General features: G+C 48.7%; 1 protein-coding gene across 2 annotated transcripts in view; it reads left to right on the forward strand.

Moving 5' to 3' along the window:
* Nucleotides 1-27,668, forward strand: part of PLD2 (phospholipase D2) — a 37,750-nt gene that overhangs the window by 4,673 nt on the left and 5,409 nt on the right. Inside the window, exons 2-20 of one of the 2 annotated variants that reach the window (XM_083472532.1) lie at nucleotides 887-1,001; nucleotides 1,103-1,230; nucleotides 8,005-8,147; nucleotides 9,785-9,881; nucleotides 11,273-11,338; nucleotides 11,607-11,665; nucleotides 12,417-12,509; nucleotides 12,597-12,749; nucleotides 14,980-15,129; nucleotides 15,825-15,908; nucleotides 16,654-16,732; nucleotides 16,944-17,054; nucleotides 18,712-18,891; nucleotides 20,453-20,585; nucleotides 21,253-21,371; nucleotides 23,291-23,407; nucleotides 24,657-24,761; nucleotides 25,850-25,938; nucleotides 27,498-27,611. In XM_083472532.1, coding sequence (XP_083328658.1) covers nucleotides 887-1,001; nucleotides 1,103-1,230; nucleotides 8,005-8,147; nucleotides 9,785-9,881; nucleotides 11,273-11,338; nucleotides 11,607-11,665; nucleotides 12,417-12,509; nucleotides 12,597-12,749; nucleotides 14,980-15,129; nucleotides 15,825-15,908; nucleotides 16,654-16,732; nucleotides 16,944-17,054; nucleotides 18,712-18,891; nucleotides 20,453-20,585; nucleotides 21,253-21,371; nucleotides 23,291-23,407; nucleotides 24,657-24,761; nucleotides 25,850-25,938; nucleotides 27,498-27,611 — 2,135 coding nt within the window. The remainder of the gene's footprint in view (nucleotides 1-886; nucleotides 1,002-1,102; nucleotides 1,231-8,004; nucleotides 8,148-9,784; nucleotides 9,882-11,272; nucleotides 11,339-11,606; nucleotides 11,666-12,416; nucleotides 12,510-12,596; nucleotides 12,750-14,979; nucleotides 15,130-15,824; nucleotides 15,909-16,653; nucleotides 16,733-16,943; nucleotides 17,055-18,711; nucleotides 18,892-20,452; nucleotides 20,586-21,252; nucleotides 21,372-23,290; nucleotides 23,408-24,656; nucleotides 24,762-25,849; nucleotides 25,939-27,497; nucleotides 27,612-27,668) is intronic. The other variant, XM_083472533.1, reaches the window with a different exon arrangement.

Raw genomic sequence — 27,668 nt, forward strand, 5'->3', positions numbered from 1 at the left:
GGGTTGCGGCGCTCATCTTGCTTTATTGGCCGAGGGAGCCGGCGTACAGCTTCCGGGTCATGTGGCCAGAATGACTAAGCCGCTTCTGGCGAACCAGAGCAGCGCACGGAAACGCCGTTTACCTTCCCAGCGGAGTGGTACCTATTTATCTACTTGCACTTTGACGTGCTTTTGAACTGCTAGGTTGGCAGGAGCAGGGACCGAGCAACGGGAGCTCACCCCGTCACAGGGATTTGAACCGCCGACCTTCTGATCAGCAAGCCCTAGGCTCTGTGGTTTAACCCACAGCACCACCCGCGTCCCACCTATACATTGTTTTCATCATATTTTCCTTTAAAACCGTACATGCAGTGAACTTGAACCCTTTCTTCCGCAGTCTTTCCCAATCTTCCAACATTATGTCCCACATCTGTTGCCCACCCTCCTGCCGTCCTTAATCGAGCCTCCTGGCGCAGAGGCAGTTTACCTCGCTCTCTAAGTCCTTGGGGACATTTAGCCGCTGGGGGGGGGGGGCAGGAGGCTGGACGAAGAGATGGGGAACCCCTTTGGCCTCGCCCCGCGGGGATCCTCGGACGCCCTGGGCGAGGCCAGCCTGCGCTTCCTGCCCAACACGTCTGTCCGGCATCCAGACCCGCCTGGGACCAGCGGGGGGGTGGGAGGGAGGGAGGGATGCCCCCCCTTTCCCGGAGCGTGAGTCAGGCGGACCAGGCAGGGTGGGGCAGGAACTGGCTGCCTGGAGAGACCGGCTGCTGCCTGCGCGTAAAAATTTCCAGCGGAATCGGGGAAAGAGAGAGAAAGAATTTCCTGTGCCGAAGGTTTTGGAGCCTGGCATGAGGGCTCGGACTCCTGGGTTCTTTTTGCTCCTCCTCCTCCTCCCGCACCCCAGCAGGACGGCCCCATGCTGAGCTTGGAGAGACCCCACCCCGGCGGGGAGACCCTGGACGACTCGGACCTGGAAGCGGAGGACGAGAGAGATGGTCTCCGCCGGGACGAGGCGCCAGGTCAGTCGGTGCAGGGACGCCCCACTTTTTGTAGGTTGTGGGTTGATTAGGGGCAGGAGTTTGGGGTCCCCCTAACCGGTCCTGCCTCCCTCTCTCCCCAGGTGACCTCAGCCCCTTCCTGGCCATCTACGAGCGGAAGCCCCTCCGGTCTCAGGGACCCCTTTTTCTTAGGGGCGTCCCCGTCACTGCGCGCGTGGAGAGCGCAGAGAGATATGCCAGCGGTTCCAAGGTAAGGGGGCGCCTAAGGGAGAAGGGGGGCGGTGGCGGAAATCGAAGGGGCACCCAAGGCTCATCTATCCCGCCCCCCAAGCGATGCGGGAATCACAGCAATTAAATCCACAGAGTCAAATGATATATATTATTTTCCGAAGGCAAGCTGGACTTCCTCATTCAGCGCATCCGCTGCAAAGTTGCATATAACTTTTATTTTAATTTTTTCCCGTGGAAATGAAAAACAGGACAGTAGGTACAGGGCTTTGCCAGCCGGGCAACCTTTGGGTTTTTTGGAAGGGGGGGGCGCCGCTGCCTCTCCTCGCCCTCCCGGTTCTGCTCCGGGGAGGATCCTGCAGCCCTGAGCAGGCAAGTCAGAGCGGGGCTTTGGTGTCCTCCGAGTCTCAGGTTACAAAGAGACAAAGAGAATCCGGAGAGGGAGGGAAGGAGCTCTCTTTGCAAATCCAGTTAGCAAAAAAACCAGACCTTTCTCAATCACTGAGAGAGCAGCAGCAGCAGGATCAGGCCCAAGGGGGGCCCAGCTAGCCCCGCCCCCTGTCCTCACAGGTGCCTCAGCGGGAAACCCGTGAACAGGATTCAGGCGCAAACAGGATTCCCGAACTGCAGCGGGTTGGTATGGATGACCCCTTGGGGTCCCTGGTCCAACTCTACATTTATACAGTTCTGTGAAATGCTCCCTGGCCACAGAGCCAGGAGTTGGCCAGGTGGCCTTATTTTCTCTCTTTGCTTGCTTATTGCATTGATAATCCCAAATTTTCCTACCAGGATCTCATGGTGGTCTATAGCCAGTTTAATTCCCCATTCCTCGTTTAATCGCTGCAACAACCCTGTGAGGTGGTCCAGGCTGAGGGACCCAGGAGGCTTCGTGGCTGAGTGCAGGGATTCGAACCCTGTTCTCTCCCAGGAACTCGTCCCACACTCTAACCACTACCCCACACTGTTGCTCCACCCCCACCAATCCTTTTTATGAATCCGTGAGCGCTTTAACTCCCAATTAGCTTAGGCTGAGAGGCAGGGACTGGCCCCCAAACTCACACCCGGTGGGTCCTCACTCCAAGGTCCTAGTCCTCAAGGAATGCCAGCAACAACCCTGCGAGGTGGGCCAGGCTGAGAGCTGAGTCCAGTGAGAGCTTTGTGCTCAAGTCGCGGGATCTGAACCCGGGTCTCTCCCAGGTCCTCAAATTACACTCCCCTCCGTGTAAACGGTGGTGGCAGACTCCCCTTCCTTGGAGGTTTTTAAGCAGAGATGGGGTGACCCTCGGTCATGGGTGCTTTAGCTGAGATTCCTTCGTTGCAGGGGGTTGGTATGGATGACCTCTGGGGGTCCCTGCCAACTGCACAATGCTATGTTTCCAAAGCAGGTCTTGTGCGGCTGAGCCTGGCATAGGAAAACTCGGCCCTCCAGATGTTTTGGGACTACAACTCCCATCGTCCCTAGCTAACAGGTCTAGCGGTCAGGGATGATGGGATTTGTAGTCCCAAAACATCTGGAGGGCCGAATTTGCCTCTGCCAGGCTGAGCCGTGGGCATCTCCTCTTGTCTGGCAACAGTATGCAAATAGTATGCAAATAGGTTCCCCCTCCACGTCCGTTACGCAAATGAGGTGTGGCTTTTGTTGACAAGCTGTTTCTCAACTAAACCGAAAGCGCTGCACAGATTTCTTAATCGGTCAAGACCGAGAGACTCAGCTGAATGTTGGAGGATTTGGGGCAGAGAGAGAAAGTAAAGGGCTTCTTCGGTGCAGAGTTAGACTGTGGAACTCTCTCCCACTGGAGGCAGAGATGCTTCTCAACGCCAGTTTCTGGAAACCCCACGTCTGCTTGCTGGTTCCCCACCATGGGCCCTTGGCTGGCCCCCGTGAGAGTGCTGGCCAAGAGGGGCCACGGGGCCAGACCCTGCAAGGCTCTTCTGATTCTTGCAAATCGGTTGTCTCTCAGCCAAACAGCCATGCAGATTCCCTCCCCCAAAAACCTACCGTCTCAAAATCCTTTGCCTGCCGTGGATCTGGGCCATTGTGGGGCGCTCTGCCCAGATCTCTGGACTGATCCTGCACCCAGACCTTTCCCCCAATGCCTCCCCTTCTGCTCCCGCTGCCACAAGCCGTTGCTTCTCCCATTATTGTTTTTTAAATGTGATTTTTATTGTGTTTGTCATCGTATCTACTAAAATGAGGCTGCATTTTAATGTTGTATTTTAATCCTGTTTTTAAGTTGTATTTCAATCAATTGTTTCTATACCTGGTGATAGCCGCCCTGAGCCTGGTCTTGGCTGGGGAGGGCGGGGTATAAATAAATAAATTTATACACACACACACATACACAGGGTTTTATATATACATATATATATATACAGGTTTTGGTGTCTTCGGGTGTCTTCCCGTGTAAGAGTTGGGGTGTCTAGGCGACGTTTCGACGAGGTCTCACTCGTCATCTTCAGGCTGGTGCTTACGGCTTCTTGTTACTGGAACAGAGCAGGATCTCAGTGTTTGAGTTCCTATAAATACTGTTGAGGGGGTGTGGTGTATTCTGGGCAGAGAGGAAGTTCCCAGGATAGTGTGACTTTTCTTCTTTTGTTCCTTAATTACTTGAGGGATATCTTGAGTGATTTCTTGAGTGATATTCTGAGTACCACTTAGGAGGGTCATTAAGAGTGGATTAGTTGCTAAAGCTTTCGTGTCTTGACCTCTTGAACTTGTGAAGAGTTTTTCTGAGAAGATGGCTGTACTGCACTTAGTTGTGCTTTGGCTTGGCTTCGTGTATAGGGGCGAGCTGTGGTTTTGTGCCCTGTGCCAGTCAGATCTGTGTAGGGATTGCAGGGGGGTGTAGCATCCGGAGGTGCCACTATGGTTTGGCTACTGGATGGTGTCTGTAATTTATCTGTGGAGAGGGTCTGGGTTTGGGTCTGGTGTGGTTGATTGGTGATGGTGTTCTGTGTGCCTCTGGTTCTGGTGTCGGTTTTTGTGGGGAGGGCTAATTTCCAGATGTCTGGCAGGCGGGACGTGTCGTCACGCTTGTTCATGTTGTGAGGGTGTTTCTCTATCTCGATGGCTTCCATGATTATTCTCTTGTGGTGATGTTCCATGTTAAAGAGCAATTTGGAATCTGCAAAATTAATTTCGTGTCCTGTTTCTTTCATGTGTTGGAAAAGAGAGGAAGTTTTTTCTTCTTTTTTGACGGCATTCTTGTGTTCTGCGATACGTGCATTTATTCGTCTGTTTGTTTGTCCAATGTACGTGGCTGGGCAGACTTTGCAGGGTATTTCATAGACCCCTTGGTTTTCCAACTGGATTTTATCTTTGGGGTTTCTGAGGATATTGGCTATTTTTTGGTTGGTGCAAAAGGCTGTTTTGATATTGTGTTTATGGAGGATTTTGCTAATTTTATCTGTAGTGCCCTTGATATAAGGAAGGAGGGCCATGCCATTGTTTTCTTCTGTGTCTTGGTTTTTGGGGGGTGTTTCTTTTTGGATTAGCTTCGTAACCCTGTTTTGCTGGTATCCATTGGCGATTAACACATTTGAGAGATTATATTACAGTATATAATATATACTGTATACATAGTTTCTTCTGGACTTCCCATCCACCCTTTCCTGATGTTTCTTTGTTTCTTCCTTTTTTCTTAGCTGTCTCATATCACATATGTTTGAATTATCTAAGCCCCGATATCGATTGCTGTTGTTTCTCCCTTCCGGAGCTCAAGCTGCTCTCCAGCTCCTCAAGTGGCAGGGAGTTCCGCGGGTGCCCTTTGCAAGCAGGCTCTGCCTCTCCGCCAGGCTGCTGGGTCCCCTTTGAGGAGGGAGAGGGAGGCCTCTAATAATAATAATAATAATAATAATAATAATAATAATTTATTTATACCCCGCCCTTCCTGGTTTAGAAAACCAGGCTTAGGGCAGCTAACAACAAATTTAAAAACACTCAATTTAAAACCTCTTCTTCTTCCTTCTCTTCCTCTTCCTCCTTTTCCGGCTCCTCGTGACACTGAGCAGAGGCAGCAGCTTGTTTTGCAGACAACAAACCGGCCAGCTCTGAATGCACCACGAAATAAAGGGGATTGCAAGGGGAAGAGGAAAAAGAAACCGAACCTTTTTAGGGGTGGGGGGGCGGATGAGAAGGAAGCCCCCTTTCTGCTCCATGCAGATCTGACCTGTTGCAGGAAGGGAGAGCGGCTATGGGGCTTGTGTCCCCCTTGCAGGTTCGCCTCCTTGGTGGGATCCAGCAAGATACGCCTTCAAGCTTGGTTTTTCGTAGAATCGTGGCGCCAGAGGGGCCCTCCAAAGGTCATTTAGTCCAACCCCGCCATCGCCACCTGTTTTTGGTTTCCGAACACAGAATGTCTCGGAATTGGGTGGGAGGCGTGGAAAGGGGAGGGCAAACGGGAAGGGTCCCAAGGGCCATAGTTGGGGGGTGGGCTAGCCAGTTTTTTGCCCCCGGCGAAGCCCCCAGGAGAGCCAGGCTGCTGCATGAGGGCAATAGGGGGCCCCCCTAGTCCAGCCGCCTCCTCTTCCCACGGGACCAGCCAGATTGCCATCCCGGGACCCGAGTGCGAGAGGAATGTTCTCCCTTTCCGTGGTTTCCTGCAACCCGGCATTCAGAAGCACCGCTGCCTCCGTCAGTGGAGAGCCCTTTCCTCCTCCATCCATTTCTCAAGCTCCCCAAGTTGGCCTCCTGTGGCAGGGAGTTCCACAGGTTATCCAGGAGAAGGGTTTTATTTTTGCATGTCACGAATCCCCCGCTGTTCAGCTTCATTGGGCGATGGTTCGTGAGAGAGAATTGCTGTTTTCTTTTGCATTTTGTCTTCTCCTTTTTACTCTTTGGTCTTTTCTGCGTCCCTCCCCTGAAGACTATAATCTCCTGATTTCATAAGAAGTCTTGCAGCTCAATATCCGCTTTTCTCAAGGTGCCCTGAGCCCGTTGGCCAAGGCATCCTCTCTGGCCTTTCGCAATTCCTCCGTAACCTTACAGCAGCCATCCATCTCTCTCTCTTTTTTCCCTTTCAATTTTTTTTTATTGATTTTCCAAAATTTTTAAACAAAGAAACAAACATACATCTTAACTGTGCTTGATCCAATCTTGGTAACATTGTTAAGTGACTTCCTCAAATCCCCCGGCTGAATTTCAGTGTATGTCATTGTAACAGTTTCCCAAAACCAATTTTCTCATAAAATTAACTTAGTCACTTAACATCTTTCTTTGTTGCTTATGGTGTTGTTGTTTTTTACAAATGTCATTTTAAACATTTTCTTCCAGTCTGTTCTTTTTCCTTTAAAAAAAAAAAAATTATTAAGAATTTAAACAAAACATATTATCTTAAAACATATCATCTTTGATCCCCCCCCATTCCCCCCATAAAATAACCCCCCTCCCCTCCCCCCCGACTTCCCTCAGTTCCAACCTCTGTTTTCTCTACAACTGCTATTCTCTGCATGTTACAAAACTGTACAGATCCTTAATTTATCTGACTGATTATTGTCGATAAAGAGTTTGTGAGTGTTTAGTCAAAACCTGCCACGGAGTCCAGTTCACTTTGTTGTTTCTTTAAATACTTTGTAAAAGGTTCCCATTCATCTTTAAAATCGCAGTTATCCTTGTCCCGTAGTTTATGTCTCAATTTTGCCAGTTCTGCATAGTCCATCCATTTCTCTTGCCATGATTCTTTAGTCGGTGTTTCCTCGTTCTTCCATCCTTGTGCTATTAAGACTCTCGCCACCGTTGTCACATAAATGAAGATATTTTTCAGTTTCCTTGGCAGGTCTTTTCCTACGATCCCTAACAAAAATGCTTCAGGTTTCTTAACAAATGTTAGGTGGAGCATTTTCTTCAATTCATTGTATATCATTTCCCCAAACTTTTTAATTTCATTCCATTCCCACCACATAGGGTAGAATGTCCCCTCCTTTTCCTTACACTTCCAACACATATTTGAACTGGTTTTATACATTTTTCCTAACTGCACTGGAGTCATATACCATCTATACATCATCTCCATATAATTTTCTTTCAGCAAAGAACAATCTGTAAATTTTAAATCAGTTTTCCATAACCTTTCCCAATCTTCTCACCTGATATCAGATGCACAGCCACGCTGCAAAGGGGGACCTTCATATCACAATTGCCCCCATTCCCGGTGGAATCATATAAGTGCAGAGTTGGAAGGGCCCCTCCAGCGGCCATCTAGTCCAACCCTCTTCAGTGCAGGGTTGGGGGGGAGAGGAGAGTTTGTCTGCCCCCACAAAGGGCTCATTGTGGTGATTTCAGCGGCCGGCTTCTCTCTCCTGAAAAATTGCACAAAGCAAAGCGCAGTAATAAAGGACTGAGGACTCGAAAGTACAGTTTCTAATACTGAATTTACAAAAAAAGGTTTGGAAACCTAAATAGCAAGTTTGAAAACTTTGCTTTACCTTGGTCGAGCTAGGATCATAATACGTCAGAATTTTTAGGGTTCTACCCTTGTTTGAATTTTAAAGTTTATGATTTTTCTATTTCCTTCTGAGGAAACTGCGGAGATGTCTCCTGTGGGGGGCAGAAGGTCAGGGGGGGTCAGGTGAAACGAGGTTTGTAGGCGGCGTCCCGTTAAGGCTTTGTTCTGTTTTTGGTTTTTCTAATTTTTCCCCGTAAGCTTTTTGATTTTTATGATTTAGTTGATTTCCACAAGGTAATATTTCTAGTTGATTCCTTCTTTGTTTCAGGGATTTTCATGATATTTCATTTATTTTGTGCAATGTCTCAGTTCCGTGATTGTGTTTTTCCTTCTGCCTTCTCTCACCTGGGCAGGTGCGGCCAAACACTGTGTACTCCTTGCGCCTGACGCACGGCGAGTTCACCTGGACGATGAAGAAGAAATTCAAGCACTTCCAGGAATTACACCGAGATCTCATGAGGCACCGGATCCTGATGAGTTTCCTGCCTCTGACACGGTGAGGAGAGAACCTGCACAGTCGAGGGGTTTTTAATTTTATTTATCTATTTCTTCCATAAATCACACACTGCGCTCACTCGCTCGCTTGTTCCCCCCCAAAAAAACCATCAGAACAGTTTACAAAACGATAATGTTATCAGTAACAGCAGCATTCAAAAGATAAAATCAGCAATAAAGGAAAAAGCAGATTAAAATGTACCCTGGCAGCCTGCGTGTCTGGGCAGGCTATGTGTCAACAAGGGATGTTTTTAGCAGGCGCGGGGGGAAACAGAACAGGGCTGGGCCTCAAGTGGCAGGGAGTTCCAAAGGTCAGGCGCTGCCACACAAGTTCTTAGAAAGGCGGAACGGGTCTTGCGTGGCGCCTGTATATTTATTTATTTATTGAATTTATATAGTGCCGATTCTGACCGGTGGGGTCAGCAAGAGCGAGGGAAGCCCCACAGAGAGTGCATTGCAGTAGTGCAGCCTTGAAGTCACCGACGCATTTCAGGGGGTTGGACTAGATGACCCTTGGGTCCCTTCCAACTCTACAATTCTTAGATTTTAGGAACCAAGCTTTCCCTGTCCAGGAACCACCGTTGGTAAGAGGCTTTGTCCATCTCTTAGTGGATCTGCTGTCTCTCTTTGTGTGTCCAAGTCTGTTGTGGCTGGACTTGGTAGCCTAGTGATCTTTCCCAGTAGCCCAAGCTGAGAAGCCAGGTCACAGGTGTTTTTTCAGCAAAGATATTCCGTTGCAGGAGAAGGATGTGAGAAACTCGAGCCCAGGATTTGTCTCGGGTGACGGGCGTGTCAGAACGGTTTTAACCTGCGGTGGATTCCACACTTGTGGTTGTTTAATTGCACGCATAAATGTTTATTACTGCTATTAATTTGCAAACCAAAGTGCAAACATAACAGAAAGGAAGGAAGGAAGGAAGGAAGGAAGGAAGTAGTGCAGGAGGCAGAGTTGGCCCTCAAACAGGATGGCTTTCAAAAAGGACTGGACGTCCTTTCTATTATTATTATCATTATCATTATTATTATTATTAACTTTTAAAAGACAACTGAAGGCGGCCCTGTTTAGGGAAGTTTTTAATGTCTGATGCTGTACTGTTTTTAATATTCAGTTGGAAGCTGCCCAGAGTGGCTGGGGAAACCCAGCCAGATGGGCGGGGTATAAATAATAAATTATTATTGTTATTCTACGATAAGCAAAATTCCCCCTTGCCAGTGGGGCTTTCCTTCTTCCAAGGAGAACCGAGGGGATGCTGAGCAGTGGCCACATCCCTCCGGCAGCCCCAGAGTCCTTCGTCAGGCAGCTGAGGAGGTTGAGCTGCGTTAGACTGTGGAACTCCCTGCCACAGGAAACCTCCAACTCGGATGGCTTCCAAGATTTGAGGCAGATTCCGGGAGGAGGAGGAGGAGGAGGAGAAGAAGAAGAAGAGGGTGCCAGCCCCCGGGGCTACGCTCTGCCCCAGCAGCAAACGTTGCTGAATCCCAGCTTCTGGAGAGCAGCTCTTGTGTTCGAATCCTGATTACCGGTTTCCCACAATAGGCGCTTAGTTGACCCCTTTGAGAACAGGATCCTGGCCTCATCCAGCCAATGTTCTAGAGCATCATTTGTCTCCTCTCTCTCTCTCTCTCTCTCTCGCCCAGGTTTGCCGCCCTGGGTTCTCGGTCCGATGGAACCGTCCTGGGGTTGCCCTCTCTGCCCCACGGCGGGGAGGTCTCCCGGCGCCCCTCCAGCAAGCAGGTTTGTGGCCACGCCGTGGGTCTGTGTGCATGTGGGGCTGGAGAAGGGAGGTGGCCTATAGGAAGGAAGTTGAGATAATTGTGAGATTATTGTGGATTTTAGGAAATGTAAATTGAATATTCAGCCACTTATTATTGAGGGGACGTGCGTGGAACAGGTCCCAGTGTTTCGATTTCTGGGAATGGAGTAGAGAGATGACCTAACCTGGGGAGAAAACAGCAAAGACCTGATGAAGAGAGCACAGTCTCTCAAAGGACCTGTTGATGGCATTTTACCATTGTACTGTTGAGAGTGTATTAACGTATGGTCTGTGTGTGTGGTTTGGGAGCTGCAAGGCCAGGGAAAAAACCAATGCTGTCCAGGGTTGTCAAGACTGCGGAGAGAATAATTGAGTGCACTCTTCCCACCTTGGATCAAATCTACGCTTCCAGGTGTCACAAGAAAGCTGCAGGATAGCGCGCACCCCGGAAATGATCTCTTTCAGCTTCTGCCTTCTGGAAGAAGGTCCAGGGTTATTGAGACTAGGACTAGCCGCCTGAGAAACAGTTTCTACCCAAATGCAATTCTGGTTTTAAACACAGTGTAAGGTAGTCTCTGGACGCGGGTGGCGCTGTGGGTTAAACCACAGAGCCTAGGACTTGCCGATCAGAAGGTCAGTGGTTCGAATCCCCGCAACGGGGTGAGCTCCCGTTACTCGGTCCCTGCTCCTGCCAACCTATCAGTTCAAAAGCATGTCCAAGTGCAAGTAGATAAATAGGCACCACTCCAGCGGGAAGGTAAATGGCATTTCCGTGCGCTGCTCTGGTTTGCCAGAAGCGGCTTAGTCCTGCTGGCCACATGACCCGGAAGCTGAACGCCGGCTCCCTCGGCCAATAAAGCGAGATGAGCGCCGCAACCCCAGAGTCAGCCACGACTGGACCTGATGGTCAGGGGTCCCTTTACCTTTTACCTTTAAGGTAGTCTCTATGGGAGTATATTGTATTTAATTATGGGGTATCAGAGATTTTAGGGGGCTAACCAGGCTGGGATGGCTGGTATAGCAGGCTTGTTGGTTTTGAATGTCTGATGTAGATTTTTTTCAATTTCGTTCTGTATGGGACAATGACAATAAAGAGTATTGTATCATATCGAAGGAGGAGCAGAGAGAAAGAAGTGTGTTCGGTGGAGCAGGAAAGCAAAGCAGCAGCGCCACCTGCTGGCCAGCTCCAGGAGTCGCCGCACAACGCCCTTCAATACGCTTGAGCGCTTTCCAATTAACTCCAAAGCCCTTAGTTTGCAAACAGCGGGAAGGAAGAGGAGGAAAGCGTCGCCGTGGCTGCAAAGGGGGTGAGCTGGGGTTGCGATATCCCAAACAACCCAAGGCAATGTCTCTTCTCGCTTGTCCCTTTCAGAAGCAGCTGGAGAATTACCTCAACACTTTGCTGGAGATGAGCGTCTACCGCGACTACCATGCCATGGTGATGACCCTTTTCTCTGCCCCCTGCCTGTGCCAGGAGGGAGGGTGCCCTGTTTTCTCTTGGGGGCAGAGGGGGCCCTTCCCCTGGGCTCTCCCTTTCCCTCTGCTCGCCTCCCAGAGCTGCGCATTCGCCCGATACGCCAGTCGCCTTCTTCCTAGAAATGCGCGGGCGGAAGGGACCCGGCAGGTCATCCAGCCCACCCCACCCCCCCCGCAATGCGATTCCTGGCGCTGATGGATGCTTTTTCCAATTTCCTTCTCCTGGGCAGGCAGAGTTCCTGGATGTGAGTTCGCTCTCCTTCATTCCGGACCTGGGAGCGAAAGGCCTGTGAGTGAAGTGGGGTCCTGGTTATGGGTCTGGGTGTGTTGCTGCCTGCCCCCTGGGCATGATCCTGCAAGGGGGCAGAGAGCTTTCCTCCGGTGTCTGCAAGGACCCCTGGCAGGGGAGAGGTTTGGGGGCTCCTCTGGCATTCAGCCCAGCTGTTTGTGAATGGGTGGCGCTGTGGTCTAAACCATGGGTAGGCAAACTAAGGCCCATGGGCTGGATCTGGCCCAATCGCTTTCTAAATCCAGCCTGCGGACGGTCTGGGAATCAGTGTGTTTTTACATGAGCAGAATATGTCGTTTATTTCAAATGCATCTCTGGGTTATTTGTTGGGCATAGGAATTCGGTCATTTCCCCCCCCCCAAAAAAATATAGTCCGGCCCCCGACAAAGTCTCAGGGATAGTAGACCGGCCCCCTGCTGAAAACGTTTGCTGACCCTGGTCTAAACCACTGAGCCTCTTGGACTTGCTGATCAGAAGGTCGGCAGTTTGAATTCCTGCGACACAGTAGGCTCCTGTCGCTCAGCCCCTGCTCCTGCCAACCTAGCAGTTCGAAAGCACACCAGCGCAAGTAGATAAATAGGTGCCACTGCAGCGGGAAGGTAAACAGTGTTTCCATGCGCTCTGGCACTCGCCACGGTCCTCCGTGTGCCAGTAGTGGTTTGGTCATGCTGGTCACCTGACCTGGAAATCTGTCTGTGGACAAACGCCGGCTCCTTAACTCTTGCTGTGTCCTCTCCCTCTCTTTCTCCAGGGAGGGCATGATCCTGAAGCGGTCTGGGGGCCACCGCTTGCAGGGCCTCAACTGCGCGGGGCGCCATCAGTTCTGCTACCGCTGGTCGAAGAGGTGAGTCTCCCAAGGGTGCTGCTGTGGGGAGAGGAGTGGGGGCTTCTCTCTCTCCTCCCCCTTTACACCTCTGGGACCCCTTTCCAGGTGGCTGGTGGTGAAAGACTCCTTCCTGCTCTACCTGAAGCCCGAGTCGGGCGCCATCTCCTTCGTGCTCCTCTTCGACACCGGCTTCAACATCCAGGTGGGCAAGAAGCCCACCGAGACCAAGCACGGCGTGCGCATCGACAACACCTGCAGGTCAGGACGGCTGGGTCCCCGCGGCCGGGGCAGACCGGGGAGGGCGGGGGTCCCAGCCGAGAGAGGCAGGATCCGAGCCAAGACAAAGAAAGGAGCAGAAGGGCTTGGCTGTTTACCTGCCTCTTGGCTCAAGAGTCTCCAGGGAGAGAGCGGTTTCTGCCCTGCCCCTCCCAGGAATGAGCGGAAGGAGAATGGGAGAATCTCAGGATCCTAGATGGAAGGGGCACCGTGGGTCATCTAGCCCAACCCCCTGCAAGGCAGGAATAATATTATATATTATATATTATATATTATATATTATATATTATATATTATATATTATATATTATATATTATATATTATATATTATATATTATATATTATATATTATGTACTGAAGTTCTCACCCTGGGCCAGCAGGGGGATACTATAGATAGTTATGCAAATGAAGGATCGAAAGTGACGTTCAGTGATTGGATAGTTTTCGAAAGTTGTTACAGTAACAAGGTACTGGAGCTCTATATAAGCAGGCTGACTGAGGCCTTCAGTTCAGTTCTGTTCCAGCTTACAAATAAAGAGCTGCTTTGGAAGAATCACTGTGTCGTCTGATATGTTCGCCCACAACTTAACATTATATATTATATATTGTTGTTGTTGTTGTTGTTTAGTCGTGTCTGACTCTTCGTGACCTGCTGGACCAGAGCACACCAGGCATATAATATAATATAATATAATATAATATAATATAATATAATATAATATAATATAATATAATATAATATAATATAATATAATATAATATAATATAATATAATATAATATAATATAATATAATACCCTGCCCATCTGGCTGGGTTTCCCCAGCCACTCTGGGTGGCTCCCAACAGAATTATTATTATTATTATTATTATTATTATTATTATTATTATTATTATATACCCCGTTCCGAGATGGCGGCACGTTCATACGCTGCGGCTCTGAGTTCCCAATACTTCACCTACTCACGCACAAAACTGGTAAACATCAGGCTTGCAAGAAAAATAGGGGTTTTGTGTGTAATCTCACTGTAGACAAGTTGAACAAGTGACAATAAAGTATTTCAATTTCAAGTTCAATATGGCTGGGTTTCCCCGGCCACTCTGGGTGGCTCCCAACAGAATAATAATAATAATAATGATAATAATAATAATAATAATAATAAAAATAATAATAATAGCTTTGCAATTGAGTAGATTGGAAGTCTAACACAAAGGTGGGGTGAGGGGTGGGGTGGATGGTGATGGCAAAAGGAATTATCTGTGGGACTGAATGTAGGAATGTTAGAATAGTCTTAAGGATTGTATGAAATGTATGTTTGTATACAGTGGTGCCCCGCAAGACGAATGCCTCGCAAGACGGAAAACTCGCTAGACGAAAGAGTTTTCCGTTTTGGAGGTGCTTCGCAAAACGAATCTCCTATGGGCTTGCTTCGCAAGACGAAAACGTCTTGCGAGTTCCTGCGGGGTTCCCCCCCCTTTTTCTAAGCCGCTAAGCCACTTATCAGCTGGTCCGATAAGCAGATAAGCCGCTAAAAGCCGCTAATAGCGCTAATCCGCTAATCCGTCAATGGGCTTGCTTCGTAAGACAAAAAAACCGCTAGACGAAGAGAATACAGAACGGATTCTTTTTGTCTTGCGAGGCACCACTGTATTCGTAATATGTGTATATTAATGCTGAATTATTTTAACAATAAAAACTTTTATAATAATAATAATAATAATAATAATAATAATAATAATAATAATAAATATCTCAGCTACAGCATCCGTGACAGACGGCCACCCAACCTCTGCTTTAAAAACTCCAAGGGATTCTTATCACCTTTTGAGGGAGTCTGTTCCACAGTTGAGCAGCTCTTACTGTTAGAAAGTTCTTTATAATATTTAGTCGGAATCTCCTTTCTCGCAACTTGAAGCCGTGGATTCGAGTCCTACCTTGCTTGCTCCGTCTTCCAGCCCTCAAGCTATTTGAAGATGGCTCTCCTATCTCTCCCAGTGTCCCCTTATGGAACCTCCATGTCCAGAGGCAGTCTATCTCAATTCTGAGATCAGGGGCCTCCGTGGGGACCGGACGCCGGTCTTCCTGGGTCCCCTTTGGCCTGACTGGCGGCCGGACTCATACGCTGCCCTCCCCAAAGTGGCTGGGCAAACCCAGCCAGATGGGCTGGGTATAAAGATGAAATTATTATTATTATTTTTATCCCCAACCCAGGTCTCTCATCCTGAAGTGCAGCAGCTACCGCCAGGCCTGCTGGTGGTGCCAGGAGATCACCGAACTGGCCGAGGGCAAGGGCAGAGATTTCCTGCGGCTCCATCGCCACCAGGGCTTTGTGCCCCCTCGCAAGGAGACCCCTGCCCGCTGGTGAGCCCTGGGGGTCCTTCCTCTGCCCCCCAAGGTCTCTCTCTCCGCTCATCACCCTCTCTTTCTTTCTTTTTAAAATAATAATTTTTATTAATTTTAACATATGAATTATAATACATACCCCAAAACCTCACCACTTGTACTATTTTTTTATGGAACTGCCATCAGCACATCGGGTGATACCCCCGTTTTGACCACTTCTTATGCATTTGTTAAATTCATATTGCCTTTAATTATCTTCACTAATCACCCTCCCCTTTATCCATTTTTGCAATAATTCCAATAATTCACCTCACAAAACTTCTTGCAAACCTACAAACCTACATCATATAAACATCATTACTATTACTATTATTAAATTTACACCAGTCTTCTGTGAATTTCTGGTCCCGCAGATTTCAAATCCTTCCTGTTATTTTATCTAATTCTGCGTAGCCCATCAATTTCATCCTCCATTCTTCTTTCGTCGGTAATTCTTCTTGCTTCCATTTTTTTGCTGCTAATATTCTTGCTGCCATCGTTGCATATAAAAACAGCTTACATTCTTTTCTATTTATATCGCTTCCTACCATGCCCAGTAAAAATGCTTCTGGTTTCTTTATGAATGTATATTTCAACATTTTTTTCATATCATTATATATCATTTCCCAGAAGCTTTTCAACACCCTCTCTTTTCTCTTTTTCTCCACTTTCAGGTTTGTGAACGGTGCCGGGTATTTTGCGGCGGTGGCTGACGCCGTGGCGCAGGCAAAAGAGGAGATCTTCATCACGGACTGGTGGTCAGTGCCGGGGGGGCGGGTGTTGGGTTGGGGGCCGCCCGGCCTCAGAAATGGGGTGGTGCCCAGCTTCCCAAAGTGTCCCCCCCTCAATCTCCGTATTTTTGAAGTGGTGGAACTGCCCGCCAACGGAGATCTATGGGTGGTATACAAATGTAATTAACCATCATAATAAATAGGTTCTCTCCTTTTTTTGGGAAAAAAGATATTCCTGGTCCCAAAATAGGGGGGCCAGAAATGGACGCCGCGATCCCCTCCCTGCTCTCCTCTCCGCAAGGCCGGCCTGTGGCAGACCTGGGTGCGAGGTTTCTGTGCCCGGCCAGAGGGCAGCATCTAATATTATTTATTAAATTTATATTCCACCCTTCAGCTCACAGGACGGCTCACAACGCAGCTTCTATGCTAATCCCAATTGAATGGGCAATGGGGGCAAATAATAATAATAATAATAATAATAATAATAATAATAATAATAATATTTTATTTATATCCCACCCTCCCCAGCCAAAGCCGGGCTCAGAGCGGCGAACAACAGTAAAGCAATAACAGCATTCTAAATTCAATTCGTTATAAAATCAGTTCAAATGATCCGGGGGCGGCTCTTGCTTTTAAATGCAGCCAGTGCGGCCATGCTAAATGCGGGACGGAGCCCCCAGCCCCACTCTTTTTGCTCCCTGCCTTGCAGCGGGCTGGACTAGATGAGCTCCGGGGGTCCCTTCCAACGCCACCATTATTCTGTGATTCCCAGGCTCAGCCCGGAGATCTACATGAAGCGCCCGGCCCAGTCGGACGAGTGGAGACTGGACCTCCTTTTGAAACACAAAGCGGTGAGCACAGCCCCCCCCCCCCCGCCTGAGGTTTGGGGTTGGGTGGGGCAGCTTTATTTCTTCCTCCCCCCCCTGCCCCGACTGCCTGTTGTCTTCCTGCACCCCCTCCCTCTTTTCCCCCTTGCCTCTTGAACTGTGCGTCCTGCTTCGCCGCGGGGTTGGGCTGGATGACCGCTGGGTGTCCCCCTCTCAATTTCTGTGATGCTTTCAGGAGCAAGGGGTGCGCATCTGTGTGCTGCTCTTCAAGGAGGTGGGCTTGGCCTTGGGCATCAACAGCGACTACAGCAAACGGGCCCTTATGCTGCTGCACCCCAACATCAAGGTAAGGGGGGACCCCCCCCCACTTTTGCACAACCGGCCGGTGCAAATTCACACCGGGGGTTTGGCCCTCTTCCCGCTGTTCTCTCTCTGTGTCTCCCAAATGGCCGTAGCCCCACAGACCCATTGGTGCCAAACTGGCAGGCCTCCAAGGTCAGACTTGAACCCGGGTCGCTGCAAGTTCCTAGTCCTCATTTAATCCACACAACAGTGAAGATGATCTGGGAACCAAGCCTGATGAGGAGCGGTTGAAGGAGCTGGGTATGTTTAGCCTGGAGAAGAGGAGACTGAGAGGAGTAATAATAATAATAATAATAATAATAATAATAATAATTTATTATTTATACCCCACCCATCTGGCTGGGCTTCCCCAGCCACTCTGGGCGGCTTCCAACAAAATATTAAAATACCGTAATGCATCAAACATTAAAAGCTTCCCTAAACAGGGCTGCCTTCAGATGCCTTCAGATATGAGAGGCATCTTCAGGTTTCTCAAGCGCATGGAAGATGGAGCAAGCTGCTCCAGAGGGCAGGACTTGAACTCATGGCTTCCAGTTACAACTTGGAGATTTTTGAGCAGAGGTCTGGCTGAGATTCCTGCATTTCAGGGGGTTGGACTAGATGACCCTTTGGGGGTCCATTCCAACTCTACAATCCTTTTATTCTATTCTTCTTCTTCTTCTTTTTGCATGACACCACAATGGCAAATCTTTTAACTGCCGGAAGTGCAACAGCAGGGATCATTCAGTTTGTAACTTAAGAGTTAATTCTATTAACATTTATTTATTTATTTATTTATTTATTTATTTAACTTTTTTTTTAATTAAGAATTCCAGCATAACAATTTATCAAAGACATATCATCCTCATTTCCCTGCCCCCTATTTTTCCCTCCCCCCCCAAGAAAAATCTACCCTCCCATCCCCACCCAGACTTCCCTCAGCTCCTCTCTCTGGCTTTTCAGCACGTGTTATTCTCCCCATACTATATATATATATTTCAAACATTTTATCAGTTTTCACAATATTATAAACAAACAAACAAACACACAAGACAAACAAACAAAAATCATAGCCTTATTGAAAATTACACTTATTAACTTTGTTAAATGACTTCCTCGCTTCCCCTTGGTTGAATTTCATTGCATGTCCTTTGAACGGTTTTCCAAATCCCGATTCTTATGAAATTTAACTTAAACATCCTTAAATCTTCACCTTATGGAATTAAACATATTAATTCATCACTTAGCATAAATAAAATCCTAAGCCAATTAAGTCTCTGCAAGCTATTTTCAGTTAATTTAACTTAACAAATTGAACTAGATAATCATTAAATTTAATCCACTCTTCCTGATACTCCTCCTCCTTCTGGTCGCGGACTCTTATTCTATAGCCGACCTATTCTCCACATATTATAAAATCCTTAAATTATCTGTCTGTATGTTACCAAATTATTCTATTATTCTAACCCTGAGGCAGGGACTGGCCACCCCCAGAAAGCTTCGCAGCTGAGGGGGTGGAATTTGAACCCTGGTGTCTCCCAGGTCCAACCCTCTAACCACTACACCACACTGCCTCAGGGCAAGAGGGTGGCTGGGTGGGCTTCTCAGACCCCCACACAGCACTGAGCCACCCTGAAATGTCTCTCTGCCCCCCACCGCAGGTGATGCGCCACCCCGACCATGTCTCCTCCATCATCTTCCTGTGGGCCCACCATGAGAAACTGGTGGTGGTGGACCAGTCTGTGGCTTTCCTGGGCGGCCTGGATCTGGCCTACGGGCGCTGGGACACCCACGAGTACCGCCTGGCGGACCTGGAGGGCGACGACTGCCGAGCCCCCAAGGTGACATTGGGGGGGTTGGGGGGTCCCTCTCCTTGCTGCCCCCTTTTTCCGCAGACCCCCAGTCTCGTTCCCCCCCCCCTCAATATCTTCCTCTCCGCTCTTGGCTTTCTCTGAGCCCCCAAACGTGTTGGCTAAGCACCAAATTCTCTGCATCTCTCCAAAAATTTCCTTTCAGGCGTTATTCCCATAAAGATTATGCCCTTGGCTCATGAGCTGGGTGCGAGTTCCGACGCTCTTTTTCCTCTGCAACTGCTGTTCTGATTTGTCTGCATTCTGTGACATCACAGCCACGTTCGGCCAATGGCTGGCAAGCAGGTTCAGAGCAGGCAAATAGGCGCCACCTAGTGGCGGCCAAGTCCAGGAATACTTCCATCACCCTCTTTTTGATTTCCTCTTCCAAGTTCCGCCACTCTTTTTCCTCTTGCTTTCCTCTGCAACTGCTGTCCTCCAACTCCCCAAAAGTTTCCCTTCAGGCCTTATTTGTTGTGTGTGTTAACGGAGAAATCTGAGGGCTCCCTTGGACAAAAAACAAGGAGACCAGCCAGGAATATCAGAGCAAAACAGCAGCCAGTCGGCTTGGTCCCGTATGAAGACTGTCGCCACAGGACTCCCACCTGCCACCAGGTGGAACAAGATGGAAGCCTCATACAAGAGAGAACCCAAACTTTTATTAGCTGCTCATCCCCATGTTACACCCCCAAAAACTACATCACTCATACATCATGAAAGGGGAGGTCTGCTGGCAGTAACCTGAGCATCCTGGACCCTGCCCCATGGTTCCCCTTGCCCTCCACCCATTAAGTGGAACGAAAGAAATATTTACATTTCCTGTTTCCCAGCCAAGTTAACCACACCCTTTTGTCTCCATCTGGGTTTGTTCTTTCTGGAATAGCTACCTGTCTGGCCCTCAGGTATCAGGAGGCCAGGGATTATCACTCAGGCAGAGGGGCTGCTGAGGAGCTGAGCTCACAGGTCTAGATGAATTTCAGAAGTTTTCCCAGTGAGCCAGTACAGAGATACATTGATCAGTGAATTCTTACATTTGGTATCGTGCAGCAGAGGCCCTTTGAATAGAGAGGAAGAAACTGTGATGAAGTGTTTTGTGGGGACAAGTCACAAAAGTGTTTGTGCTGGTTTTGGTAGTGGGCTGCAGGTGCAGGATATCTGCTGGAGGGGCAACCCCCCCAACCTATACATAAATTCCTGCAACAGGGCCCTTGGCTCATGAGCTGGGTGCGAGTTCCCACGCTCTTTCCCCTCTTGCTTTCCTCTGCAACTGCTGTTCTGATTCGGCTGCATTCCGTGACATCACAGCCACGCTCGGCCAATGGCTGGCTGGCAAGCAGGTTCAGAACAGACACATGGGCGCCACCTAGTGGCCGCCAACCCAGGAATGCCCTATTTTTGCTTTCCTCTTTCTCCCTCTCATCTGTTTCTGACTCGTTCCTCCTCTCCTCTTCTTCTCCTCCTCTTGCTTTCCCTCTCCCTCTTTCTCCCCCTCCCTCCCCACAGGGACGCTGGTAGCCGCCTGCTCCCCCCGCTGACCCCCTCTCTCTCTCAGGGCGGAGGGGCTGCCCTTCCTGGGGGGGACGAAGCCCCCGTTGACCTGGCAACCAACCAGCGCCTCTGGATGGGCAAGGACTACAGCAACCTCATTGCGAAGGACTGGGTGCAGCTGGACAGACCCTTCGAAGGTGGGTGAGGTGTTGAACCCGGGTAAAGCGGGGGTGCCCCCAAACCACGTTTCCCTTCTCCCCCTCCCCAAAACTGGGAGCTGCCATGGGGGCCCATTGCAGTAGAAAAAAGACAGTCGCGGAACCGAGAACTTACACAAAACAAATGAAATATTGTGGGAATCCCCGAAACGAGAAGGAATCGGCTGGAAGTATTATCTTGTAGAATTCAACCAAATAACAAAAATCAACAAGTTTAAGGAAAACCTAGAATCGAACAAAGCCTTAATGGGATGCCAGCTACAAACATTGTTTCACTGAACTGTTCAGCTTCTGCAGAAGGAAATAGAGAAATCATAAACCTTAAATGATTTTAAACAAACTCAAGAGCAGTGTTAGGAGAGAGGGAAGAAAACTTTCTCTCTATCCTACTACACAGTGCATATTCCCTTCTCCCCAAAACAAAGCCCCACGGTCCATCACTGGGTCTGGTATGTGGGGAAGCCCCCAGAGGCAGTTTTGGGAGGGAGGAGGTGGTTTTGCCAGCCTCTGCGGTGTCTCCACTTTGCAATGCCCCTTAAGCCTGGCTGCTGGATCGGGTCCAAGGGGGCCTAATGGTGGGGGCTTCCAGGGCCCCAGCCCCTCCCTGATCCTGCTGCCTGGGGGGCTAACGGCAGGTGTGGGTCAGATTTCATTGACAGGTGCGAGACTCCGCGGATGCCGTGGAGGGATGTTGGGGTGGCCGTTCACGGCTTGGCTGCGCGGGACGTTGCGCGACACTTCATCCAGCGATGGAACTTCACCAAGGTGAGTCGCGGAATTGCAGAAATGTAGAGAATTGCAGAATTGTCCCTTCTTGCAGTTTGGATCCTGCCCTCCGAAACCACTGCATTTTTCGCTCCATAAGACGCACCTAGTTTTTAAAGGAGGAAAGGGGGAAAGCCCCAGTTTTTTGAGGAGCAGCTCAAAGTTTTGCAGCTTACTTTGCAAAGGGGAAAATCCTGTTTTTATGGGGTTCAATTCACAGTTCTGCAGCTACTTTGGGAAAGGAAAGGGAGCTGTTTCTACAGTTTCCAGACAGATAATAGTCACATATCGCTGGGGAAACAAACAGCCTCCGTCTGCAGAACATTCAACAATGGTGGCCTGGGCAAGGGGGCAGAAAGGGAGCCAGCGACCGTCCACACATTTGCTCCATAAGACGCACAGACATTTCCCCTTACTTTTTAGGAGGAAAAAAGGGTGTCTTATGGAGCGAAAAATACGGTAGCTTGCTCCGTCTTCCGTGGGGCAGCCCTTCAGGTGTTTGCAGGTGCATGTTGAGAGGACGGGGGTGAACAGTACCCCACCCCCAGATCTGCTAGCAGAGCCGACAAATATCTCTTCTGCCCCCCCCAGCCAATAACCCCCCCTTCCAGGGTTTAGACTGTCTGAGTGCAGCAGATTCAGGGCTCCATGGCTGCCTCTGCTGGGCAAAGGTCTTCTGGGGGGTGTCTCCCCCCTCCTCCTGATTTTCCTTTCTTTTCCCAATTTTTTTTTATTCATTTTATAAGACAACGAAGCAACACAAACAGAAAAACAAACAATACAAACCAATTCTTATCCTTTTTTTCTAAACATTGTTAGGTGGGCTCCCCAAGTCCCCCCATCTGATTTTCACTTTACCTCATCTTTAGCAGTTTACATATATCATATTTTTAACCATTTTTTTATCACGCTTACTTTTACCATAAAGATCTTCACATTTTATCACTTACAAATAACAACAACAACAACAACAACAACAACAACAACAATTTATTTATACCACACCCATCTGACTGGGCTTCCCCAGCCACTCTGGGCGGCTTCCAAAAAAAATATTAAAATACTGTACTACATCAAACATTAAAAGCTTCCCTAAAGAGGGCTGCCTTCAGATGTCTTCTAAAAGTCTGGTAGTTGTTCTTCTCTTTGACATCTGGTGGGAGGGTGTTCCACAGGGCAGGCGCCACCACCGAGAAGGCCCTCTGCCTGGTTCCCTGTAGCTTTGCTTCTTGCAATGAGGGAACCGCCAGAAGGCCCTCGGAGCTGGACCTCAGTGTCTGGGTAGAACGATGGGGGTGGAGACATGGGATGAAGCATCCCCTACCACTCTCTGGAAACCATTTGGATCCATTAAGTGGCGGGGGCGGACCATCCGAATCGGTCCCCCCTCCCTGCAGAGGGGATGGGTCGCGGAGAAGTCCAGTTGCACCAGGAAGTGATCTGACCATGGCACTTCTTTTGTTTCGCTTTTACCAACATCCATAAAGGTAATCATAAAGGATCACCAACATCCATAAAGGTAATCATAAAGGATCACCAACATCCATAGAGGTGAACACCAGGTCCAAGGCATGTCCATGACTATGGGTTGGGCCAGACTTATTCAGGGACAGCCCCATGGAGGCCATGCTTTCCACGAAGTCCCTCTTTTAAAATACACTGTCTTCTACTTTTAACCCTACAGCCTATATCCACTTCCAAAGCTATTCTAAGATTTAAATATTAACATATTTTTTCAAATATTCTTTAAATTTCTTCTTCCACCGTCTCTTCTCTCTGGTCTCAGAGTCTCCCGGTCAGTCCGTCATCTTCATCTGCCATTCTTCGATAGTTGGTAGATCTTGTTCTTCCAATTCTTCGCTCGTAATATTCTTGCAGCTGTTGTGGCAAACCCTCCTTCTGCTTTTCTCCCTCTCCAGACCGTGAAGCCCAAGTACAAAGGGCAGGACTACCCCTACCTGCTCCCCAAGTCCTCTCGAGCGACGCCCCTGCAGGTCCCGTTCGTCGTGCCCGGGGCTCAGACCGCCAACGTTCAGGTGAGAGGCTGGGTGGCACTCTCTGGGTGGGCAGATTTCCCATCCTGGGCACCTGGCTAGTAATAATAATAATAATAATAATAATAATAATAATAATAATAATAATAATTTATTTATACCCCGCCCATCTGGCTGGGTTTCCCCAGCCACTCTGGGCGGCTTCCAACAAAACACTAAAATACAATAACCTATTAAACATTAAAAGCTTCCCTAAACAGGGCTGCCTTCAGATGTCTTCTAAAAGTTTGGTAGTTATTTTTCTCTTTGACATCTGGTGGGAGGGCGCTCCACAGGGCGGGTGCCACTACCGAGAAGGCCCTCTGCCTGGTTCCCTGTATCTTGGCTTCTCGCAGTGAGGGAACCGCCAGAAGGCCCTCGGAGCTGGACCTCAGTGTCCGGGCTGAACGATGGAGGTGGAGACGCTCCTTCAGGTATACTGGGCCTTTGAGGCCGTTTAGGGCTTTCAAGGTCAGCACCAACACTTTGAATTGTGGTTGGAAACATACTGGGAGCCAGTGTAGGTCTTTCAAGACTGGTGTTATGTGGTCTCGGCAGCCGCTCACAGTCCCCAGTCCAGCTGCCGCATTCTGGATTAGTTGTAGTTTCCAAGTCACCTTCCAAGGTAGCCCCACGTAGAGCGCATGGCAGTAGTCCAAGCGGGAGATAACCAGAGCATGCACCACTCTGGCCAGACAGTCCGCAGGCAGGGAGGGTCTCATCCTGTGTACCAGATGGAGCTGACAGACATCTGCCCTGGACACAGAACTGACCTGCGCCTCCAAGGACAGCTGTGAGTCCAGAATGACTCCCAGGCTGCGCACCTGGTCCTTCAGGGGCACAGTGACCCCATTCAGGAACAGGGAGTCCTCCACACCTGCCTGTCTCCTGGCAACCGCTGGGACAGGATCCTAGACCGGATGGTCGCCCCTTTGCCATGATCCAGCAAGATATTCTTGCAGCCCTATCGGATTTTGAGCTTGGTTTTTCCTAAAGTTGGAAGGGGCCCTCCCCAGGTCATTTAGTCCAACCCGGGCAAGACCTGTTTTTGGTTTACAGACACAGAATGTCTGGGAATTGCGAGGGGTGCGTGGAAAGGTGAGGGCAAACAGGAAGGGCCCCAGGTCAGCCGGGCCGGGCTCTCTCTTGCACCTTCTCCTGCTTGGCCTGCCCCGCCTCGCAGGGCTGTCGTTCTGTAGGAGAAGAAACAGTAAAAAAAGAGCTTTTTTTGGCCTCCCTCCGTTTCCTGCAGGTGTTGCGCTCTGTGGACCGCTGGTCGGCCGGCCTCCACGAACACTCAATCTACAACGCCTACCTGAGCGTCATCAAGGAGAGCCAGTATTACCTGTACATTGAGGTAGGTCTCGGGACAGGTGAGGGGAAGGGGGGGCTGTATGGGGTGGGGGGTGAGACTGAGACCCTGAGGCTGTTTGGAGACACTCCTCTTCCTCTTCCTTTGGGCCAAAAGGAGAAGGATGGCGAAATGGGAGTCGGGGGGGGGGGAGTCAAATTTGTGGGTGGGGCAGTAGAGGAGTGTGTGATTATTTCCATGACTGTGAGTTGCTCTGAGCTGCTTTTATTTTAGTATATTGTATTTTACTTTGCCAAACCTTTATCAGGCATTACAAATATAGGCCGTCATAAAACTTCCATATATAAAATATATACAAACAAACAGCCATGCAAAAATATGTAATAACGAGGATTTTCATTGGAATTTCTTCCCGCTAGACCCAGAAAAAGTAGCATTCTCTGACAAATCCAAATTGTGCGGATTTGCTAATTTTCACATATTTTGCACCACGTGGGCTGTTTCGTATATTTGTTGGAGCTTTGCAGGGCAAAGGAACCATATTGCTTGCTGAGATGTGATTTTGACATGCACATCGCCTTGCCTAGTTCATTCTGCATGCAACCCAGGAACTCTCTTCGCTTTGAACTGCTTTTAAGGTGGCAACCCACCTTGGAACAGTAGAGTGCAGATGATGTTAAGTTGTGGGTGAACATATCAGACGACACAGCGATTCTTCAAGCAGCTCTTGTTTATTCACAGGCCCAGAACAGAACTGGGCTGAAGGGTTCAGCCAACCTGCTTATATAGCGCTCAGCTACAACGCAACAGTAACAACTTTCTGTAACTATCCAATCACTGAAGGTCACTTTCAATTCCTTATTTGCATATGTGGACCTGAGTGAAAACTATCTACAGTATCCCCCTGCTGGCCCAGGGTGAGAACTTCAGTACATAACAGATGAGCAAGAAGGTCTCTGAGGAAGGGCAGAGTGCAGCTTTTTTTTAATGCAACACATGTCCCCAGGCAGCTAAGAGGAGCCCCGGTTTTGGGAGGTAAAAGCCAGGGGTTTCTGTTTGTCTTTTGCAGCACAGACACCTCTCTCTCTCTCTCTCCTCCCTCACCCATGCACCCTCTTTTATTCCTGCTCCAGAACCAGTTCTTCATAAGCTGTGCAGACGGGCGTTCGGTGATCAACACCGTGGGAGACGCCATTGTTGACCGAGTGCTGCTTGCCCACAGGTCTGTCCCTTTTTTGGCCCAAATTGAGATTAGCTGCACTGGTTCATTAGCAGGGGGTGGGGTAAGCACTCTGCGTATGCTCAGTGGGGCACAACTCTTCCCTTTCCAGGGCTGCATTGCACACCAGGCCTCCAGGTTCAAGTTCCCCCTTCCCTAACTCGGCTCGGAGGCGCTCCCATAAAATCAAAACACGAATGCCAGCCTGGCAAAAAAACATGTGCATTGATTATTCCTTTTATAAATGGCTAGAGATCTGATAGATCGGTTCAACTAGCTATAATATTGTTTGGCTTTTTTCTAAAAAAGTGAAAATAGGATCAGCTGGAGAAGGGTTAAGTGAATTAAGAAAAATGAAATGTGGATCTAATTATTGGAGCCCTTTGTTTTGATTACAGTGGTACCTTGGCTCTCAAACTTAATCCTTTCCGGAAGTCTATTCGAAAACCAAGGCGCACATTCCCCTAGAAAGCAATGCAAAACGGATTAATCTGTTCCAGACTTTTAAAAACAAGCTCTAAAACAGCAATTTAACATGAATTTTACTATCTAACAAGACCATTTATCCATAAAGTGAAAGCAATAATCAACGTACTGTACTATAAAATAAATAAGACAGCATTGTAGATGATAAAAATTAAAATGAATTTTTCTTCATATCTGCACTGACGATAGTCATTGTTTGGGTGGGGGGCTTTTATCAATCTCCGCAGTCACACAATCAGTCAATCAATCAGTAGCTGAACACAGTTTTTGTGAACACAATCACAAAAACAAATTCCACACAGTCACAAAAACAAATGAACTGAAAAAGCATCAAAAACGCAAAATAAATAGCGAAAACAACAGCACCAAACTTAATCCATTCCGGAAGTCAGTTTGATTTCCGAAATGTTCAAAAACCAGGGCGCGGCTTCTGATTGGTGCAGGCTTGCCGGAATCAATAGCCGACACCCGCATCGGACTTCGGAAAAATGTTCGAAAACCGGAACACTTACTTCCGGGTTTTCGGTGTTTGCGAACCAAGGTGTTTGAGAACAAAGGTACCACTGTATAGATAATTGTAGAGTCGGAAGGGACACCCCCCCCGGGTAATCTACTCAACCCCCTGCAATGCCACCTGAATCCTGAAATGCTGTTCATGGTGGGAGCAGGTATAATTTGTGCTTATAGTGTGGCAGCCCCTACACTCTGGAACTCCCTGCCGATTGATGTCAGCCTTCAGCTGTATACTGAATTTAAAAACATTCTTGCTTCAACAAACCTGTCCTGGATGCTTAGAAAACCAATGTGAATCTTAACCAGCATTCAGTACTTGAACCTTTACATGTTTTGCTGGTTTTATTGTTTTTTGTAAAAGGACTGTTGTTGCTGGCTTCCTCTTTTTCCCTAATTGATATTTACTTCTGTAACAACGTTTTTGGTATGGGAGGGGGAAAACAATTTTTAAAATGGGGGAAACAAAAAACCAAGCCATTCCAGAGGCAGGGGACTCGGGGGCCAGGAAGTTCTTCCGGGGGCCACAGCCACTAACCACAGTGGGGTTTCCCCCGCACTTGCAGTGAGAAGAAGCCCTTCCGGGTCTTTGTCCTGCTCCCGCTGCTGCCTGGGTTTGAGGGAGACATCGCCCAGGGCGGAGGAAACTCCATCCAGGCCATTCTCCACTTTACCTACAGGTGAGTTTGGAAAGCGGGGCCGGGGCAGGGGGGGAGCAGGTGCAGGACACAGCAATG

Source organism: Podarcis liolepis (genome assembly GCF_965112155.1).
Source record: "Podarcis liolepis genome assembly, chromosome: 13".
Lineage (NCBI taxonomy): Eukaryota > Metazoa > Chordata > Lepidosauria > Squamata > Lacertidae > Podarcis > Podarcis liolepis.